The sequence below is a fragment of the Atractosteus spatula genome, chromosome 24 (genome assembly GCF_055471065.1).
Source record: "Atractosteus spatula isolate fAtrSpa1 chromosome 24, fAtrSpa1.hap1, whole genome shotgun sequence".
Lineage (NCBI taxonomy): Eukaryota > Metazoa > Chordata > Actinopteri > Semionotiformes > Lepisosteidae > Atractosteus > Atractosteus spatula.
The window spans coordinates 11,628,681-11,650,770 of NC_142729.1; the positions used below are offsets into that span (position 1 = coordinate 11,628,681).

General features: G+C 39.0%; 1 protein-coding gene and 1 gene segment (V, D, J or C); both read right to left on the bottom strand.

Annotated features, from left to right (window-relative positions):
* The window catches only part of LOC148815891 (Ig kappa chain V-III region MOPC 321-like), a 736,297-nt gene that overhangs the window by 570,777 nt on the left and 143,430 nt on the right, over positions 1–22,090 (bottom strand).
* Positions 10,325–22,090, bottom strand: part of LOC148815901 (cytosolic phospholipase A2 gamma-like) — a 30,009-nt gene continuing 18,243 nt past the window's right edge. Inside the window, exons 13-14 of the mRNA XM_088904684.1 lie at positions 17,731–17,899; positions 10,325–10,503 (exon numbers count right to left, since the gene is read on the bottom strand). Of these exons, the coding sequence (XP_088760810.1) occupies positions 10,325–10,503; positions 17,731–17,899 (348 nt within the window). The remainder of the gene's footprint in view (positions 10,504–17,730; positions 17,900–22,090) is intronic.

The window sequence follows — 22,090 nt, forward strand, 5'->3', positions numbered from 1 at the left end:
TGTAGCGGCAAGGCTTATTAAAATACAGGAATTAAGTTTGCTGTTCCCTTGCCAGTCTCTCTCTCCGTCATCTCAAGTGGTGCTGGATACAGAGAGGCGATTCCACTTGGTTTCCTCATAAGGAACAACTCCCAAAGCTGAGACACATCAGCCACCCTAATAAATGGTCGTCTCTGGCGCCTTACTGTCTGCGAGATTCCAAGTGAGAGCCTCATCCCAATTGGTTTACAACCCCAGGGTCAGAGAGCATGGTTACTCATCCTCCACCTAGATCAGCCAATCAGGAACAGGTAGGGCAGGGTAACCCCACGTGGGTCTCGGATGCCCATGAAACTTTCAACCAATGAACGACCGTAGTTCCTCCATGTAAAACAAGCAGCACAGAGCTTCCCCGGGGTGCCTCCTGGACATTCTCAGACTCAGCTCTGATAATCATGTAACAGCCAGTGTGTCTGAGTGCCAGGACTTTTCTTTGTTCTAAGAGTCGAGAACGGAGGTCGCCAGCGCGTAACCAAAGGATCCACCCGAGGTTAGCCCAGCAGCAAGCCTCGTGAACCCACTGCGAACGCTCACCTGATCAACAAGTGAACTACGTTCGGAACTGTGGAGAGCTGAAATCAGTATTCAGGTCTAGTGTTACATCAGGAACGAACTGGTCTTCTTCCTGTCTAAAGAGTGTGACCTGCTTGGACCCACAGACACTTTTCTCCCGTGCACAACCTCTGCTAGTTTCAGCCGAAGAAACTAGCAGGTCTTCAGAGAGCATCAGCGGCGCATCGCAGCAGGAATCTCTCCCTCCTTCTCCCACATTGCCAGCCGCACCGGCCACTGCTTGGCACCGGGCCAGAGAACACCGATTGGACACAGCAATAGCCTGCCACTGTTCTTTTTTGTCCGCGGGAGATCTGAATCCATTACAGTTGCATTCTGCATTGCAGCTGAATTCTGCATTACAGCTCGAGAATTCAATTGTTACATCAACCCAAGTTGATATCAATTTAATTCCTATGAGTGATGTACTTGTTTTGAGTATCTAATGTAGAAGTTGTAGCCAAGTTCATTTACGAAACGGTCTAAATGAATGATTTACTGAACGTGTGTCCCTCTTGGCATTTGTAACTCTTCGTGATTGAATATACCTTTTGTATTCTGCTAACCCTCACTCATAAGATCTGTTATGTTTATATGCACATTCTATGTATTTATAAATGTATTCTTGTGTAATAGTATCGGTGTGTGTTCGAATCTTTTGCTGCCTTTTGCTGCCTCACAAAGCTTTAGAGAACTTAACATTTCTATTATCAACAAATTGTAAATACGACGTTTACATTGGCATTACTAATTTTTCACTTGAGTGTATGGAGGATTGTCAGCTGTCAATGAGAGCAGTTAATTAAATGTATTTTTTTGATTCACAATCAGACAAATGCAACAAAAATTATCTTTGTCTTCTAAGTATATTAATAAACTTTCAGCATAGCTTTCTCCCCGTTTAGATTTATTTTTCTTGGGATTTTGGGATCAAACGTGGAAAGATTAGATTAGTAATCCTTTTTATTTTTTAAATACATTTTAGAAAAGTGTAATCTATACTAAAAAGCTGTATTTATTTAATACAACTCGATACTTATATTAATGGAGTTTAGTTGATACTGTTTAAACTTTTAATTATTTTAAATTGTATTACAGCATTGTACACATGCTTAAAAGAGGAGAAAACGCAAGCCTTCTTCAGGTGTGAGAGTCTTCTGCTCAGAATGAAATGTTAAAATGTAATGTAGGCTCTGAATGGGTTCAATTATGATTTGGGCTTGATTAAGGTCGCTGCCTTTCATCCAAAATCCTGCTTGAATCCTTCTAAACTAAAAATTAGACACGAGAAGGGGCTCTGGCGAAATTTCTCATTTTTTAATTTCTCTTTTTTTCTTGGAAAAATATCTTACCCGCTGCAATCCAGGCACAGGATTAAAAGAAGCCAGACAGGCAGGGGGAAGAGTGTGTTCTAAATAAAGAGGTATCCAGGTAACAGTGAAGGTAACAGCCGCAGACGTAGCCTACTTAGCCCGCCAGGGTTACCCTACTCTCCCAGAGGAGGCCCACCGGGAGATAGCGCTCCAGGCGTTCCTCTGGGCCCTGGCGCCAACTGAGGTGCAACGCCACGTGATGCTGGCCGCACCTGTCTCCTTGGAGCAGGCCCTGGCTCTGGCTGAGCAGGCTGATGCCGTATTCGAGGAGACCGGTGGGCACCAACGGAGGGGCGCATGGGGAATCAGATGGGGAGGAGGAGACGCCCAGCGCGGCGATGCTGGGGGAGCGACGAAGGCTGCTCATCTGCCACCGCTGTGGGGAGAGGGGACACATCGCACGGGAGTACCGGGCACTGGATCCCCGGGGACTCTGGAGGCTGTTGGGAAACAGGAGCGGGGCGGCCTAAAGGGGGGAAGACCGCCCTTGAGCGACGCTACCCCGGCTCCGGAAAGCCAGAGGGAGCGCTTCACCCCGCCTGCTGTGGGAAGGGTTGGCCACAGCCGGGGCTTATTTCTTCCCTGCCTCATCGGGGGCAGACCCTGCCAGGCCCTCGTCGACAACGGTTCGACCATCACCCTGCTGCAGCCTGGTGTCCTGCCGGGCACCGAGGCAGCCAGACCCCCAGGGCGCTCACCGTACACTTTGGGGCTGCGAGGGTGAAACACCCCTTCTACCTTGCCCCAGTCCATGAGGACTGTATCCTGGGGTTAGACTGGTTGCAGCAAGTGGGTGGTTGCCTTGACCTGGGTGTGAGGGACAGGGTGCTGCGCCGGGGGTGACGGGTGCCCTCCAGCGGCGAGGTCACTTGCTGCAACCAGTCCAACCCCAGGATACATGTTCAGCCATTCAGAGCCCTTAGGGGGTGAGACTACCTCTAGAAGTCACAGGCTGCATTCTGCTCAGCTTCTAGCTGTCAATCATTGACTCAGAAGGGGTATTCAATCAGTTTCTTATCAGTGCTCCTTTTTTCACACCAGAAGGCAACTCTGAGGTTTTTTTTTCAATGCCTAACAGCAGAAAAGGGCTCTCTAGCAGCGTCTGAAGGTTTTTATAGCAATTGCAATGGTTTTTTATTGGTATTGCTTTAAATATTTTTTATAATTTATTTATTATATGCGAGAAATTTAATTCCAGGTCTTCGCCAGTAAAAGTTATTGAATTACTTCCCAATCTCCGTTTTTCTGACACCCCCCAGTTTTGTAACAATATTGTGAAAAGATATTGGGACTTCTTTAATATCATCTATATATTTAGCACTCATGAACACTGTGAGCTGTTACCAGTCAAGTTCTGATACAGAAATACAAACTGCTAATAAAGGAGGTCAGTCACTATAAAACCTGAAAGTTATTAATTGTTTACAGGCAAGACACCAGGGGGCAGAGTGGGGTTAGGGATCTCAGTGAAATTGATGGGGCTTCAGAAACAAAGAACAAAGTCAGCAATAAGAGTAGAGGAACAGAACAAAACACAAAAGAAGCCAAGTTCACTCTGAGCTGTTTCAGTTCCCTCAGTATCCCTGCCACGAAGCTTAATTCAAGTTCAAGTACCTTTATTGCCATTTGCATGAACAGTGCTTTGAAAATCTTACACGGCTTATCTTAGTCAGAAAACATAATAACAAAAGGGTAAACACACAGACTACGTGCAGGATACTTGCTCCTGCAGTAGGCTGTATCGAGATTCTCCAACGAAGGACGTGTCAATAGCTTCAAAACAAACCCATTGACACAGTTCAAGACCTTTATTAAATCACACACCATATACTGGCTCTCCTGAGGGTTACCTGCTGTTCAAGGCATTTAAAAAGGACCTTATCCCTTCTCCTTGTCTGCCGATAACCAGCTCCTGGTTTCATACCCTCATTTCACTAATTCAGATGCAGCCATTCAAAATAAGCGGGCGATACCGCATTATTTTGCGGTATGCTTGACGCAGGCTACCGCAAGTTACGGTATTAATACCGTATATTCACGCATAGTGCCGCATGATACCGCAAATAAAATAATAGTATCCTGAATTTCTGCAAGGTGGAGCTAATAAAGCTCAACCTCTCATGTTTGAGCTGTCGCCATCAAAGTCTTTACCGAAGATATTACTAATAGTATTTATAATGAATGACCTTGGACAAGCTGTAAACTCAAAGTATTGCCCTGGTCCACATTCTTTTTTTCATTGACCGTCTTTGTAAAAGAAACACCACAGCATTTCGTTGATCCAATCACGCATTTGTTTCCAATCATGCAAAGTACAGTAATTTTTGAGAATCTCCGATTCACCATGCCTTTCACATGCTCATAAAATATATTGATTTAGGAACATGTATACTGTACTGTATACAGTATGTACATGTATATTTAATGTCTTTACTGTGCCTGTTTAAGTATTGAATATGGCTGGTCTCGGTACTTTAAAGAAAAAATAAACACCAGTATTCCATTTCTCCCTAAACACTTTAAGCATCGCAGTCTTTAACTAACGTGAAATAACGTGTATAAAAAGTGGTAGTTTTAAGCTTTTCTGTGAATACGCTTGATACCGGAGTCAACAAGCATACTTTTAGAATTTGATTAATAGGGAATATAATGTGGAATCGCGTATCTAAAGAAATTAATAACTATATAATTTGGTTTCTGTCAAAGCGCAATGAAACCTAGAACTTGATTCTTATGGACGCCCGGTCCCGCCAGGGATTAAAGAAAAACATGGAATCGCGTATCTAAAGAAATAACAGTATACAGTAACTATGTTCATGAACAAACAGTAGCATGTTACATTATTAATGTGGGGGTCTCCTCTTGCGGTTTTTGACTTTTTTTAAATTACAACCCATACATAAGCTGATACTGTTTAGACTTTTAATTATTTTAAACTGTATTACAGCAGCACAATGCACAATGCAACGTAAATCGCTACCTTTGTCTTCTGCGTAATAATGTTCAGAAATAAGAAATAAGATTGCTCATAAAGGTTGTTTAATGACAAAGTATTGTTTATCTCATGGCTAAATAGTCAAGTCTAGCCAAAAAGAGAAAACATCGACTTTATTTAAACTCCAGTGAAAGTATTAATGGTTTTTAATTACCATACTTTTATGGTACATGACTTTGCTAAAATGTATTTAAAAATAAAAACGATTACAAACGGCAGTGGAGAGAGAGAGACACACACTCAGTTTTTCATTGTCAAAAAGTAATTGTTTTTTACTTTGTTAGCACCCAGACAAACGCAAGCGCGTTTTTAATACAATGCTTTTATTCATTCTTAATCAGATTCACATTCCCGAATGTCCCCCGCCCCGATCAAAAAAGGGAAATTTTAGTAGCTAAGCATAAAAAGCAGAGGAGCATAACGAAGGTCATAAAGGTCAAAAGCTGCCCAGCCGTGTGGAATGCTACAGAACCCTAAACAGACAGTACACACTAGCCGAATATTTGACCAAGATATCCAGACACAGCTGTATGAGCTCCACCAGTAAAACTCAAAGTATTACGCTGGTTCACACTATTTGTAACGACTTTATTTCTTCATCGACAAAAAGTAACACCCACCACAGCATTCTCGTAACATTTTTACAAGACGAACTACAACATTTAAAAAATATCTCTAATCAATCCACTGCACTGCATTAAAACAAAACGAAAACTAAAATGCCCTGGGCATACCGTTTCGCGCTTCTTATCAGTTGCTCAAAAGTAATTTGACCGTATGAAATGCATAATATAAACCTAGAAACATATACGTGAGCAGTTTTTACGTAGTATCGGTGTCAAGACATACCTCTCAAATACTGTAAATCAAGTTAAAAATATCTCAAGACCAATTCTGGTCATAATGAAACCATGTTTCGTGTATGTTTTCTTTAAAGTACCAAGACCAGCCATATACTGTATGTTTATGTTCCAAAATTAATATTGTTTATGGCCTTCACACACGTTGCAGTATGCTCCTATTCTTTTTATGCTCAGGCACTGAAGATTTCCCTTCAGTGGTAAAATTCCATATAAATATTCAATACTTAAACGGGCACAAGTAAGACATTAAATATACATATACATACTGTATACAGTACAGTTTGCATATGGAAATATATTAATGTTCCTAAATCAATCTCTTTTATGAGCATGTGAAAGGCATGGTGAATCGATTCTCAAAAATTACTGTACTTTGCATGATTGGAAAAAAATGCGTGATTGCGAAATGCTGTGGTATTACTTTTACAAAGACGGTCAATGAAAAAAAGAACATGAGAGGTTGAGCTTTATTAGCTCCACCTTGCGGAAATTCCGGATACTATTATTTTGCTAGCGGTATTTACCGGTAACTCGCGGTATTTACCGGTAACTCGCGGTAGACTGCGTACAGCGTACCGGAAAATAATGCGGTATCGCCCGCGCATTTTGAATGGCTGCATCTGTAACTAACATAGATGGGACATTAGCTAGCCAATATGATAAAGGAATTACTTTTTTGTTTATTTCTTCAGCACATTTATTTGAACATTTCCATTGATTGTACAAGCACTGAAAAACTGTTCAATCCCTAGTTCATCAGTCATTTTCTTTTACTATAACAGATATAAAAACTCCCTTGCTTTTAACAGAGCGTTTCATAATTTCTAACAATGAAAATTATTTAAACTGTGACACTTTTATCATTCAACGAGAGCTCAAAATATCACAAGGATCCTGACGAGATCAACAAAGACAACAGAAAAAGATATGTGTATAAGATACTGTCCATGGGAGTCCAAGCTTTTTTATATGTGCTAAGTAGTCTTTAAAATTTCTTCATTAGACAGTGAAGTCAAAATTCCGGGATGTGCCTATATTAGTACACTGGGCAAACATTCCGAGGTGAAATTCTTCCAGCACGGGGGTACCTTTAAAGCGGAGATGACGGCACCGAATATTTTTGGTGCGCCCTCTATTTAAAGCCCTGGCCAAATATGAAGACAGTACGTACAATTATAATTCAAACTGAATTAAAAACTACACATCCCAGTTACCATGGTGGTGCTTGTGATCGTTGCGTTTAACCAACGAAACAGGGCGAAAACAGCAAAGACATTTTTCCAAGAAAGTTTAGCCTTTGTCACTAATGACACCACTTAATAAAGACATAAATATAGAAATGAACAATTAATTGACCTTTATCTTTCTAAATATCACAACATGTTCAAATCCAAGTCATTTTTAATAACAATGGGTAAACTGGGTAAACTATCACAAAGCTTTAGAGAACTTAACATTTTTATTATCAACAAATTGTAAATACGACATTTTACATTGACATTTTACATTTACAGGGATTCAAAATAAAACATGGAATCACGTGTCTAAGGAAATAGCAGTGTAACTACAGTACGTCTCCTACCTTGGGCTAAATACGCACACAATTCCCTCTCAACATCCTCAACAGGTATGTTTGTTTCAATGCTCTTTGGGATATCAACCACCTCTCATACCAGAATCCTCCCCAGAATCACCTGTCCCTTCAGTCCAGGAGTATATATCCAACTTGCAGGATTTTTGGAAATTGGCAAAAACTACCCTGTTGCGTACAGTGGACCAGCAAAAGAAAACCATCAACCACTATCGCTGTACGGTACCCAAGCTCAGACGTGGACAATTTGTGTGGTCATCTACCCGTAATTTACCACTTCGACAGTGTTCCCGCAAATTGGGCCATAGATACATCGGACCCTTCCGCTTCGTTTCCCAAGTCACGCCAGTTACCTACTGTTTGGTCATTCCACCCGCTCTCAGGATTCACCCTGCCTTTCACTTTTCACTACTCAAACCCTACCATAAATCTCCATTGTTGCGACCTCAGCCTCGTCCTCCCCCACCTTGAATAATTGATGGTATACCAGCCTACACAGTAAATGAAATCCTGGACTCCAGCTGGCGTGATGGGAGATTGCAATATCTAGTTGACGGAAGACTATGGACCAGAGGAGCGTTCCTGGGTATCTGAGAAAGACATTCTTGACCGCACATTAATTCATGATTTCCATTGCTGATTCCCAAACCATCCCGGGAGGGTGTCAGGAACCTCCCTTAAGGGGGGGGGTAATGTTATAGTTCCAACATCCGCCACCAGAGAACACTCCAACCAAGTACTTCATCCACTCAGGAGAGGCTTAGGTTAACCACACTCTCCCTGTTCATTCAGTGCTCAGTATTGGTGCAGACCTCTTGAGCTACAGGCCTTATATTGTGTTATCTTCTCTGGAATCCTTCTTGGTTTTTGGACCTTTGGTTACCCTCTAAGTTTCTCCTAGATTTTTGGCTCTTGACCCTTTTTCTAGTCTTTGACCATGACCCTGGATTTTCTGTTGCTTCAGTGTTTTGTGATATCCTGCCCACATAGGGTCCATCCCTTTGCTAATCACTGCCCCACAGTGCAACAGTAGAAATGGGACTTAAATATTTTAGTTTAATTTCATGTGAAAATAATACATTAATAGAAAATATATTGAAATCAAATCCATTAATGAATTAGTGTTTTCAGTATTTTTCTGACACATTTATTATTATTATTTTCCTTTTCATTTTTTTTCAAGCACTGCCTAGCCTGGTACTAGGCAGTGCTTACAGTTTACAGTTGCCCAAAAGAATGTTGGTACAAACACTGTGCTACACACCCTTACAAACACCTCCCTCAACAGGACTGTACAACGACTGAACTGCTGCAGCTGGGACCTCCTGCAGAAGCTGAGGGTGAAGATAAAGACACAGGACAGCCTGAGGAGGTGCTGGAAATTTCATTTAATTGTTTCGATTCCATCTTTTAAATTAGTGTTGCCATTTTTGTAGTTTCTTGGTTACTCTCCATTTTGTGAAACATACTGTACAGTCAGTTCTTACACTTCACAGTATTTTGAAGGATATTATTTCTTCTGTTAAAGAAGGTGATTCTGCCCAGTAAGATGCATTCTTCTCAAGATTTCCATAAACCCTATTACATTTAAAACATAAAATTCAATCTAAGACAACATAATTAACACTTAATAATGCCTATAGTAAAGAGTTCTTTATTTTCAATTTTTATTTTCAAAATGTCCTGATCAGGTCATCATTAAACAGGTGATTGTTACTCTAAGTAAATTATAGAGCATTTTGCAAACATCTCACTCCTCAAAGGACAGTTGTACCTTTCCTTTTTTGTAATTCATTAAATTAAACAATATACAGGTGTTCTCAATGTACAGGTGACTGATAATACCTTTAAAGTTTTGTCAAAAATATAACTTTGTTCCTGGGTTAGATTATCTTCAAAGGTTATGTATCATATCAATTTTAAGATCGTTCTCTATATTTGCAAGCTATAGAAATAAAAGTTTATCGGGGCTATTTGTATGAGACTATTATGTGGACATTACCCTCTAGAACTAAAGAGCCAGTAAACATTTGCATGGTCACTTGATTGTTCTTTCTGCCAATTTTCACTTGACTATACACTGTGTGACTTCATGGTCTGAGAGTTATGACAGTGGCTGTGAAATAGTGATGTCTGTCTTGGTACCTTCAGCCCCAGTGTCCTCTGCTTTCTGTTCCAGCCTGAGCTCACAGTAACATGGTGAGTTAAATAATGAAACTCATTAAGTATATTACTTGTAACTTGTCTCTGAGGTGTTTCAGAAGTCACTGCGTTGAGTTAAATGTAAAAAACCATAAGCAACATCCTGCATATGTCTGAAGGATATAATAATGAGGTTAATTGTTTAATTGATTGCTCAGATTAGAAACAAAAAGAGTAACAGCCAGGACCTTCTTCCAGCGCAGGTCCACTTACCTTAGGTGAGTTAAAACTGTTTCTTTGATTTTTCTTATAAAAATCTTAACTTTTTTTGTTTTTTTTTAAACTGTGGTTTGACACTGCACAGCAGAGACTCTGAAAGTGATAACGATTAAAAATGAATCAAAAGTTTTAAAATATTGATCAGATGGCATTGTCTAAAAAACACTGGCCTGAAATTATTAAAGAAATAAAGGAGATTAAATTATTCTCAATCACTATAATGCAGACTTACAGATGGAATCACTTTTAACCTGCTTTACAAGGGAATAAACTGTCCATTATACTTCACGATATTGCAATTGCTGAAGCACCATTTGTTTTGTTCTGACAGTGTTGTATTTGTTGCTGGAAAAAGTATAAAAATCTTTAAAAAGTTGAGTGATTGACCAGTTCGGACACAAAACAAACAGTGAACACCCCCAGCCCCTCGACTCCTCTATGCTACTAACTCAAGTGAATCACTGAACTCTTCTGTTGTCATATTTTGATTCTACTGATGTTTCTTTCTCCTTTCTGCATCCACGGCATTTTGAATCTCAGCGACGATCTTATTTCTATTGATCTCAACATTCTTCTTAGCTGCTTTCAGGAGATCCTGAAGCTCATTTTCACTGTAGGACATTTTGAAAGTTGTGTAGGTCTCCCTCATCGCTTCAATCTTTTCTTCACCTGAGGAAAGAATGATGATGGTCAGTGGAAGGATGTTGGATTTTGACCCAGAATTTAAGAATAGACCTCACTGGCCTGTTGTGCTCATTGTTATTGTGACCAATTTCAGGAAAAATTGAGTCCATCAGAAGGTTAGTTCTGATAAGTTTGTTTCCCTGCTTCTCCAGCTCTGTGGCTGCTCCCCTTTAAGGTCTACCTGAAAGTAAACCTTAACCTTGTTTTACTTTGTCATTTATTGTCCATGGTTATTTAATCAGCTTGTTTCTTGTTAGTTATCATTCAGAAAGATACCAAAGTACTTTATATTAGTACTGTAGGTGGAGATGCTGTTTATCTACCAGTGAACTGCTCACCTGAAGCAGCCATTCTGACCAGCAGCAGATCTAGAGAAATACGGACAGCACTTCACCTGGTAATCCCTTAACGAACAAATAATTTTCAATAGCACAAATCATTCAGGATTAAATTATTGTTGTTATTATTATTATTATTACTACTGGACATAAAAAACTACTAAAAGGGTCCCAATCAATCTTTTTTTTTTTCAAAGTATTACTCTATGCGATTCTCCAGAAAACAGATTTTAGCATTTTTAAAACATTCCATTTGTTCACCTATTACTAGAAAGCCAATTATTCCTGGTAAGGGCTACAGGTATATCAACCCAGGAATCACAGGGTGCAAGACAGGACAGCATCCAGGTCGGGGACTCAGCTACATTGCAGGTCTTGTTTTCTCTGAAGTCTGTTTCTATATATATATGTACATTTCTGGGATGAGTCTGATAGAAAACTAAGAAAACAGATGCCACAAAATACAGAAAATATTGAGCATATCTAAACATTGCATGAATTATTAAAGTCTAGACTCTGTAAAGCTGTTCCTATAACAATGGGATGTTATTAAGACAAAATCAAAGTTTTGGGTTTCATACTGCATGAGTGGCTTTTGTTGTATTAATGTTGTGAAATACTGTACAACACAATATTGGTGAAGACATTAAGGAACATGGTAATGCTGTATTATTATTATTATTTTTTGCTTATAAATGTTTGACTCTTAGAGTAGTGTTCTATTCAAAGCTGTGCCCTGGGAATTTTGCGTTGTGTTATTGTATTGCATGTCTCTGATAAGTGGCAAGTTTGGGGTAGTCTCAAAAGACTTAGTGCTTCCTGTTTGATTAGACCGGAGCATATGGGGATAGATAGGAGGGCTGATGGCCTGGAGTTTTGGTGAAACAGGATGAGGTTGCCTGAGAGCCTGCAGAGAATGATCTCTGATACACTGGGTTTAAAATTACTCTGTGTGTCAGCACATAATAGTTCTTCAGTCATTTCAAAGAAATTTGGGCAGCATTGCTGTTTGAAAGCATATTAAAGTCATGGAACACCTTGTAGTATTAATTCAGTTGTCAAAATGAAGAAGAAAATATTTGTCAATTAGCTATTGTTCATTTTAGTGAATGATGAAAAACAGAACTACAGTAAGTACAGATGCAGCCATTCAAAATGCGCGGGCGATACCGCATTATTTTCCGGTACGCTGTACGCAGTCTACCGCAAGCTACCGGTAAATACCGCGAGTTACCGGTAAATACCGCTAGCAAAATAATAGTATCCGGAATTTCCGCAAGGTGGAGCTAATAAAGCTCAACCTCTCATGTTTGAGCTGTAGCCATCAAAGTCTTTAACGAAGATATTAATAATAGTATTAATAATAAATGACCTTGGACAAGCTGTAAACTCAAAGTATTGCCCTGGTCCACATTCTTTTTTTCATTGACCGTCTTTGTAAAAGTAACGCCACAGCATTTCGCAATCACGCATTTTTTTCCAATCATGCAAAGTACAGTGATTCACCATGCCTTTCACATGCTCATAAAAGAGATTGATTTAGGGACATAAACATATTACCGTATGCAAACTGTACTGTATACAGTATGTATATGTATATTTAATGTCTTAACTGTGCCCGTTTAAGTATTGAATATTCATATCTAATTTTACCACTGAAGGGAAATCTTAGTAGCTGAGCATAAAAACAATAGGAGCATACTGCAACGCGTGTGAAGGCCATAAACGATATTAATTTTGGAACATAAACATACAGTATATGGCTGGTCTCGGTACTTTAAAGAAAACATACACGAAACATGGTTTCATTATGACCAGAATCTTGAGATATTTTTAACTTGATTTACAGTATTTGAGAGGTATGTCTTAACACCGATACTACAGTGCTTAAGTACTACTCACGTATATGTTTCTAGGTTTATATTATGCATTTCATACGGTCAAATTACTTTTGAGCAACTAATAAGAAGCGCGAAACGGTATGCGTTTTACTTTCGTTTCGTGCTGGGACCCGTGGATTGATTAGAGATATCAAGTACATACAAGTCATTTTTTAAATGTTGTAGTTCGTCTTGAAAAAATGTTACGAGTACATCATCTATCAACAATTACACAGGTTCTGTTTCCATATTGCGGATTTTGGTTACGTAATATTATTTTCTAGATTTCACGTTGTGAATATATGATTTGGGCAAACAGAGCCGCAAAGAAGTACATTATGGGTTGTTGTTTTTTTTTGCAGTTTTATCTAGAACAAGCGATGCTTAAACCTTTGTCTGATTCTTGTGAAACTATCCACACGACAGTTACAGTACCTAGGAGTTGACTTCAGTGATGTCACTGATGGGATGTTTCTAAAAATCCATCCTCTGTAAAACGTCTTCTCTAGTTGTCCTGCATATGTATTCGCTAATGAAGCTGTGTGTTCTGAGCCTGGATCTCTACATTTCTGTATGAACCACCTTAGAGGGCTAAAGACAGCTTGTGTTTAAATTGAGTGTAAGGCAATTTATGCTTCTAAAGTCATGGTCAGCATTTTTGTACTGTGCTGTAAACTTGTTCTGTGCCTAGTCACATTATTTTATAGCGTTTTCATAGCGTTATCAAATCTGGTGGCGCTGTGTTAGTTTCCTGACTCCCATGTCACATGGTCTGTGATTGTAACCTGTAATACCGGTTTAATTCGTCACAGCCAGCACTCCGGTTGTAAAGTAGAAGCAGGCGAGATTTCCAGCGAAAAACACCTCCCCCTTCTTCAGGTGTGAGGGTCTTCTGCTCAGAATGAAACGCTAAAATGTAATGTAGGCTCTGAATGGGTTCTGACTTGCTTTAACAAAATATGTTTACAAATCCTTTCACCTGGCATTTTCGTAGTTAGAAATTATGGAACGCTCTGTTAAAAGCAAGGGAGTTTTTATGTCCGTTGCAGTTCTTTTGCAACATGAATATAATTATATCGTTATTAATTTCTTGAGATACGCGATTCCATATTATATTCCCTTTTAATCAAATTCTAAAAGTATGCTTGTTGACTCCGGTATCGCGTTAGTTAAAGACTTCGATGCTTAAAATGTTTAGGAGAAATGGAATACTGGTGTGTATGTTTTCTTTAAAGTACCGAGACCAGCCATATACTGTATGTTTAAGTTCCAAAATTAATATCGTTTATGGACTTCACACGCGTTGCAGTATGCTCCTATTCTTTTTATGCTCAGGCACTAAGTAAAAGGAGATGCTTCATATTGCTTGACTAATTTTAAAAACTAAGTTAGAAATGCAGACGCTCCCTCGGTGCGCTGCTCTGGTGCGCCGGCTCTTACACAGTGCCTGTCTGCCGTAAGCGTTACAATATACATACCCAACACTGCTTGTACCCATCTGTCATGCAAATAAAACACCTTGAATTGAATTGAATTGAGGGGAGAGGGGGGAATACTAAAGCCAATACTGGCTCAATACCCTCGATGGGCTTTGACGTGCTAATGCGTTGGTTTAACAGTCCGGGTGTGGCAGGCTTCCAATGTCAACTCGACTCGATTGGAAGACAATGAACGTATTTTGTGATATTTAGAAATATAAATTTGTTTGGTGCGAGTGAGGTTTTATTTAATCTCTGACCAAGGGAAACGTTTCATTTTTTCAAAGAAATGTTTGTTAAAAAATAAAGTCATAGTTCTATGGGATTCAATCACAGACCATGTGACAAGGGAGTCAGGAAACTACTCTAACACACAGCGCCACCGGATTTAATAACGCAATAAAAACGCTATAAAATAATGTGACTAGGCACAGAAAAAGTTTACAGCACAGTACAATAATAAATGCTGACCATGACTTTAGAAGCATAAATTACCTTACACTCAATTTAAACACAAGCTGTCTTTCTGTATGAACCTCTAAGCTGGTTCATACAGAAAATGTAGAAATGCATTAGCCTGATTATGATTAAAAAACACATAATTAAACACGCGTTTGCGATTTAAATCAGAACACGATTTAAATCAATATAAATGTTTATATTGTAACGCATACTGTCCAGCCTCCATTTCTCTATAAAAATTTACTCTGTTGCACACACACACACAATAGAAGGAGGAACCGCTGTCAGAAGGGAAGATATGTTCAAAATATCGCAAATATCGTTCATGTTGCGATATTTTGAAATATAAAAGTCAATTTATTGTCCATAATATCGCTATTCTATTTTTTCGAAGAAATGTTTGTTAAAAGAAAAGTCCGGCACCAGCTGGATTCGATCACACAACCTCCCAGTTGCTAGTCACGCACCTAGACCAGTCGGCTAGAAGACAGCTCGCATGAACAGGCAGGCGAAAAAGCCCTACACAGCCCTGTCGCAGTACACGAATACCGTTATTAAATTCTTTAGATACGCGATTCCATATTATATTCCCTTTTAATCAAATTCTAAAAGTATGCTTGTTGACTCCGGTATCATGTTAGTTAAAGACTTCAAAGCTTAAAATGTTTAGGGAGAAATGGAATACTGGTGTGTATTTTTTTCTTTAAAGTACCAAGACCAGCTACAGTATATACTGTATGTTTATGTTCCAAAATTAATATCGTTTATGGCCTTCACACGCGTTACAGTATGCTCCTATTCTTTTTATGCTCAGCTACTAAGATTTCCCTTCAGTGGTAAAATTCAATATCTACAACGGGCACAGCAAAGACGTTTTTACTGTAAGTCTTTCTACGACAGACCAACGGACCACGAGTGCCCCTGTCGGTCAACCAATCATGTACTGCGGTGCCACGCGTCATCTTGCGTCATACTGAGCGACGTCACCTGCGGTACGTGTCTGTGACGCGCACTTTGAATGGCTGCATCTGTAGTACCCATTGGAGTCCTGATTCTTAGCATAAACCTACAATAGTCATCTTACGGCAGAGGCTCTTTTTCCTTGGGAACTTAACCAGGAAGTGAAACCCAAAAGGCTCGATGTTGTTCGTTTAGCTGTATAATTACTGAGGCAGCCACTCAGATTGCACATCAAAACTCAATACTGCAGTAAAATGACTCTGTCATAATGCTACATAATGATACATCACACAGCTCAGAGAATTTTCATTGGTCAGAGAAATATGATAGATGGCACTTGTGGTAGATTGATTATTTTTTATAAAAGGTAGCACACTTTTTATTTTCATCTACTTGTACCACTACCAAGGAAATATATTTTCAGCTACCAACATTTCCCTGTATTAAGGCTTTAGTTATGATTCCATATTAATATTCCATATTAAGAGGATTTAAAGGCATACTGTAGGACAACAGAATATATTGAGCTAATGTTTTTATTAACATCTAACACACCACTTATTGATCTATCTTGGCCAGTGAAGATTCTTTTGGCAGGATGATTCAACTTCTTGAATCACACTGCTACATGGTGCAGCCAGCTTTCCATGAGAATGAGTTCTGATGCACATTTTGAATGGCTGTATAGTTTCCCAAAAAATATTCATGCCATTGAAGCAATGTACAGTAACTGAAAATGTATCCATTCATCCAGTTTCCAACCATCCTATCTACCACAGGGTTGTGGGGTAGCTCATCCCAGCAAGCAACAAGCTCAAGGCAGGAGACACAAAGACTCTTGCTCTGAGACGTAAAACCGAGGTCCTGACTCTCTGTGGTCACTAAAAATCTCAGGGCGTTTCTCGAAAATAGTAGGGGTGTAACCCCGGCATCCTGGCCAAAAATTTCCCATTGGCCCTCACCAATCATGGCCTCCTAATAATCCACATCTATGAATTGGCTACATTACTCTGCTCTCCTCCCCACTGAGAGCTGATGTGTGGTGAGCGTTCTGCTGCACTATGGCTGCCGTCGCATCATCCAGGTGGATGCTGCACATTGGTGGTGGTGGAGGGGAGTCCCCATTACCTGTAAAGCGCTTTGAGTGGAATGTCCAGAAAAGCGCTATATAAGTGTAAGCAATTATTATTATTATTATTATCAATCGTATGAAATCATGTAAGAATCACGTTTTGCATTGCACCAGTGAAAGTACAAACGTTTGCATTATGATGTAATAGCCTGATATGATTTTTGCTTTCTGTGATCATTTTCAGATTTACACTACTATATGTTTTCTTTGGTCTTCACACAATGGGGTCTCTCTGCTGAACTCAACATTCAATCTACTCAGTACTTCAGCACATTCCATCCATTTATGACTACTGAAATGAAGTAAAAAAAGTACAATCCATCTATCTTCAAACTGTTTTTTTCCAATTCAGGGTAACAGGAGAACCAGAGTCCCTGTAACCCTATCCTAGCAAACAACAGACACAACGTGGGGTACACCCTGGATGGGTGTCACAGGGCAGACACACACTTACCTGTACACTTAGGGCCAGTTTTCACTGAAGCCAGTGAACCTACCACTATGTCTTTGGACTGTGGGAGGAATCTCCACACAGATAGCACTCCAGGTCTGGAAGTAAAGAGGGTGCCAGTACTACAAGGCAGCAATGCCACCATGTGCCACTATGTTGCAAAACTTAATATTCCAAAGACTAACGAATTAGACTAAAACTTCATTTAACTGCATGACTGAAATGTGACTGAAACTAATTCAGTTTGTTGGCTAAAAGTACTGTAAGTGAACATTAGTTAATTTTTAGTTGACCAAACCAAAATTACAAGTATGGCTAAAATAAAATTATATCTAATAGACATTTTATTCAACTTAAGTAAGGCATTAGATATATCAAATATTAATAATCAAATTAACACTGGGTTGCCTTGCAACCATAAGTCTTGTCTTTCACCAACCAGTGGTGAATTTCTCACAGCAGTGACATGAATCCTGTAGCTGAAATCTAAAATGCCTGCTGGTTCACTTGCCTCCACAGTTGTCCTTGTTGAAGAGAGGGAAGTGCATGACAGTGGGGGTGTTTTCACCCTTGAAGATGTAGACGCTTGATGGACAGCTCTTCTCCTTCTTACTCATTGCTGGAATGGGTGGGAATGGAATTTTGTTTTTATCACAGTATTCAGCTGCCTTGGTGACAGTCTGGAAGGAAGAAAAAACACAGAGACTGTCCACCCTCACTGTCATCAACTGATCAGTCATCCAGTCATTACATTGTAATAAAAAGAAAAAAAAGACAATTGCAGAAAAACAAAAGCATACAGTAGCTAATTTTTTAACAAGGCAAACTGTGGATATATTATTTGGTTATAAGAAACTACAGATGCAGCCATTCAAAATGCGCGGGCGATACCGCATTATTTTCCGGTATGCTGTACGCAGTCTACCGCAAGTTACCGGTAAATACCGCAAGTTACCGGTAAATACCGCTAGCAAAATAATAGTATCCGGAATTTCCGCAAGGTGGAGCTAATAAAGCTCAACCTCTCATGTTTGAGCTGTAGCCATCAAAGTCTTTAACGAAGATATTAATAATAGTATTAATAATAAATGACCTTGGACAAGCTGTAAACTCAAAGTATTGCCCTGGTCCACATTCTTTTTTTCATTGACCGTCTTTGTAAAAGTAACACCACAGCATTTCGCAATCACGCATTTTTTTCCAATCATGCAAAGTACAGTAATTTTTGAGAATCGATTCACCATGCCTTACACATGCTCATAAAAGAGATTGATTTAGGAACATAAACATATTACCGTATGCAAACTGTACTGTATACAGTATGTATATGTATATTTAATGTTTTAACTGTGCCCGTTTAAGTATTGAATATTCCTATCTAATTTTACCACTGAAGGGAAATCTTAGTAGCTGAGCATAAAAAGAATAGGAGCATACTGCAACGCATGTGAAGGCCATAAACGATATTAATTTTGGAACATAAACATACAGTATATGGCTGGTCTCGGTACTTTAAAGAAAACATACACGAAACATGGTTTCATTATGACCAGAATCTGTCTTGAGATATTTTTAACTTGATTTACAGTATTTGAGAGGTATGTCTTAACACCGATACTACAGTGCTTAAGTACTACTCACATATATGTTTCTAGGTTTATATTATGCATTTCATACGGTCAAATTACTTTTGAGCAACTAATAAGAAGCGCGAAACGGTATGCGTTTTAGTTTCGTTTCGTGCTGGGACCCGTGGATTGATTAGAGATATCAAGTACATACAAGTCATTTTTTAAATGTTGTAGTTCATCTTGAAAAAATGTTACGAGTACATCATCTATCAACAATTACACAGGTTCTGTTTCCATATTGCGGATTTTGGTTACGTAATATTATTTTCTAGATTTCACGTTGTGAATATATGATTTGGGCAAACAGAGCCGCAAAGAAGTACATTATGGGTTGTTGTTGTTTTTTTTTGCAGTTTTATCTAGAACAAGCGATGCTTAAACCTTTGTCTGATTCTTGTGAAACTATCCACACGACAGTTACAGTACCTAGGAGTTGACTTCAGTGATGTCACTGATGGGATGTTTCTAAAAATCCATCCTCTGTAAAACGTCTTCTCTAGTTGTCCTGCATATGTATTCGCTAATGAAGCTGTGTGTTCTGAGCCTGGATCTCTACATTTCTGTATGAACCAGCTTAGAGGGCTAAAGACAGCTTGTGTTTAAATTGAGTGTAAGGCAATTTATGCTTCTAAAGTCATGGTCAGCATTTTTGTACTGTGCTGTAAACTTGTTCTGTGCCAAGTCACATTATTTTATAGCGTTTTTATAGCGTTATCAAATCCGGTGGCGCTGTGTTAGTTTCCTGACTCCCATGTCACATGGTCTGTGATTGAAGCCTGTAATACCGGTTTAATTCGTCACAGCCAGCACTCCGGTTGTAAAGTAGAAGCAGGCGAGATTTCCAGCGAAAAACACCTCCCCCTTCTTCAGGTGTGAGGGTCTTCTGCTCAGAATGAAACGCTAAAATGTAATGTAGGCTCTGAATGGGTTCAATTGTGATTTGGGCTTGATTAAGGTCGCTGCCTTTCATCTAAAACCCTACTTGAATCCTTCTAAACTAAAAATCAGTGTTAGTGAGTTCTAAATAAAGAGGTATCCAGGTAACAGTGAAACGGGCGGACAGTCTGGGGAGATCGCCCGTTTTCCATGTAAATAGTTCCCTGGTTCCGCACCCCTTGGTGTTTCTCTCGCTCTCTCTCGGGTCACCTGATCATTAGCTCGAAAGATTTGAGTGCTTTGTGTATATTCTAATGGTAGTGGGGGCAGGGTGTGTGGGAACAGGTTTGGTTGAAATTGCATTGGAGATCTATGTTCTTCACACCTGAAACATTTTCTCTGAAAGCATTTTCTTCGCAGTTTAACCGATCTTGTTACAGCATGTTACAGTTTACTATTATTAACCATATTAATTTTAAGTGCTTAATGTAAAATCTTGTAAAAATATATTTTCATTGTTCAAATATACATTAAGTCTGACTATCATATAATAAGTTAAATACAAAACTAAAGACAAAATAGGGTTAAATATAATCCAAAATATTTTGCTAACAATGTTAACTGTTTATGAATAATAAAATGTATTAACTAAGGAGTAGGATGGCACAGTTGTTAGTATGTTTTTTGTTTTGTTTCTTTTTCATAAATACAACAGTAGTACCTGATGTCTCAGTGGCTTTCAAAATTAAATTATGCATGCAAACCTGTGAACTAGAAAGACAACTAAGCTATCCATCCATTTATAATGGTGGCAAAGTGGTTAGCATTGCTATCTTGCAGCACTGGGGTCCTAGGTTCACTTCCTGCCATCCTGTGTGTGTGGGGTTTACATGTTCTCTCTGGGTTACATGGTTTTTCTCCATATGTGTGATATGACTCCCTCTCGCACTCCAAAACATACTGGTAAGTTAATTGGTTTATGGGAAAACTGGCCCTGGTGTGTGTGTGTTTGTGTCTGTCTGTCCTGTGATGGACTGGCGCTATGTCCAGGGTGTATTCTGCCTTGTGTCCGTTGCTTACTGGGATAGGCTCCAAATCCTCTGTACTGGATAAAGAGATTAGAAATGGAAGTAAAGGCACTGTGTGGATGGAACTATACACAGTGTTAGAAACCCACTATGAAATGGCAGCATCTCACTGAGAATAAAATATTTTATACCGCTGGCTTAAGGAAACAGCCTTTCCACCTCTCTTGCACATCAGTATCCATACCTAGTTATTTAAACAAATTGCCTCTAATTATAAACATCTTAATATGCTGGCTCTGTGGATCCGCATCAGCTATGTTTGCCCATTCCTTCAATTCATGTGCATCCAACACACAGTTCAATGCCAGCAACTACACATAATCTAAAATACAATCCTTATTTCAGTATCTATGTAAACATATAGTCTGTTAACTTCATCATCTTCATCAAAAGTATGCCTAACCCCATTAGGAAGTGTTCTTGTTATAAGTGTATTCCTCAGCTTTCCCCAAACTATCTTCTTCTTGCCAACATCTCTAGTCTTTTATCCTGCAATAACTCAGCCAACACTTAAATCTCCAAAAGCTGCTTGTGTTAATTTCTTTAAATCACAAATATCATGTGTAAATACTGGCCATGTAATACTCTGCATTGTGGAATAATAGTTTATTTTAAAGGGAACTAGAGAAACTAAGAACTAGAGAAATCAAGAAAGGCTTTTTTTCTAGAATTAATAAATGCACATCCTGTTCACTGGGGAAATTAAATCCACACTGAGCAATCTTCAATATGTTCAGAATATGACAGCAAGAATCCTATCAGGGATGCATTACACCTGTTTTCAAGTCCTTGCACTGGTTACCTATCAGATTTCGAGTCAACTTCAAAATCCTTATCCTCCTTATATACTGTCCTACAACTGTTATTATTGATCTCCGAATTATTGTACTTGACATGACTTCATTCAGTCTTTCCTGAACGTCTATGACAGGCAGAGAGAGTGCTGTTTCTGGTGCGATCTTTTACAGCTGACATTTCACTGTTTTAAACGAACAAGAAATTAGATTGCTCATAAATCACTTATTCTATATAAACACAGCGTAATTGCCCTCCGAAAATCTTCTTTTTCTTGTTCGTTTTAGAGACCTTGATCGAAACTGATTTTAGATGTCAGAAAGGATTTATTTTCTCTGTATTTCCTACATTGCTTTGTCGAGATTTTAACTTTATATCTAACTTTATATCTAGGCTCAGATTTCAACTATAAATCGTACAGTAATTAATAGCAGTAAATACTGATGTTTATACATAAAAAAGTCATGCCTTGGAGTATAGA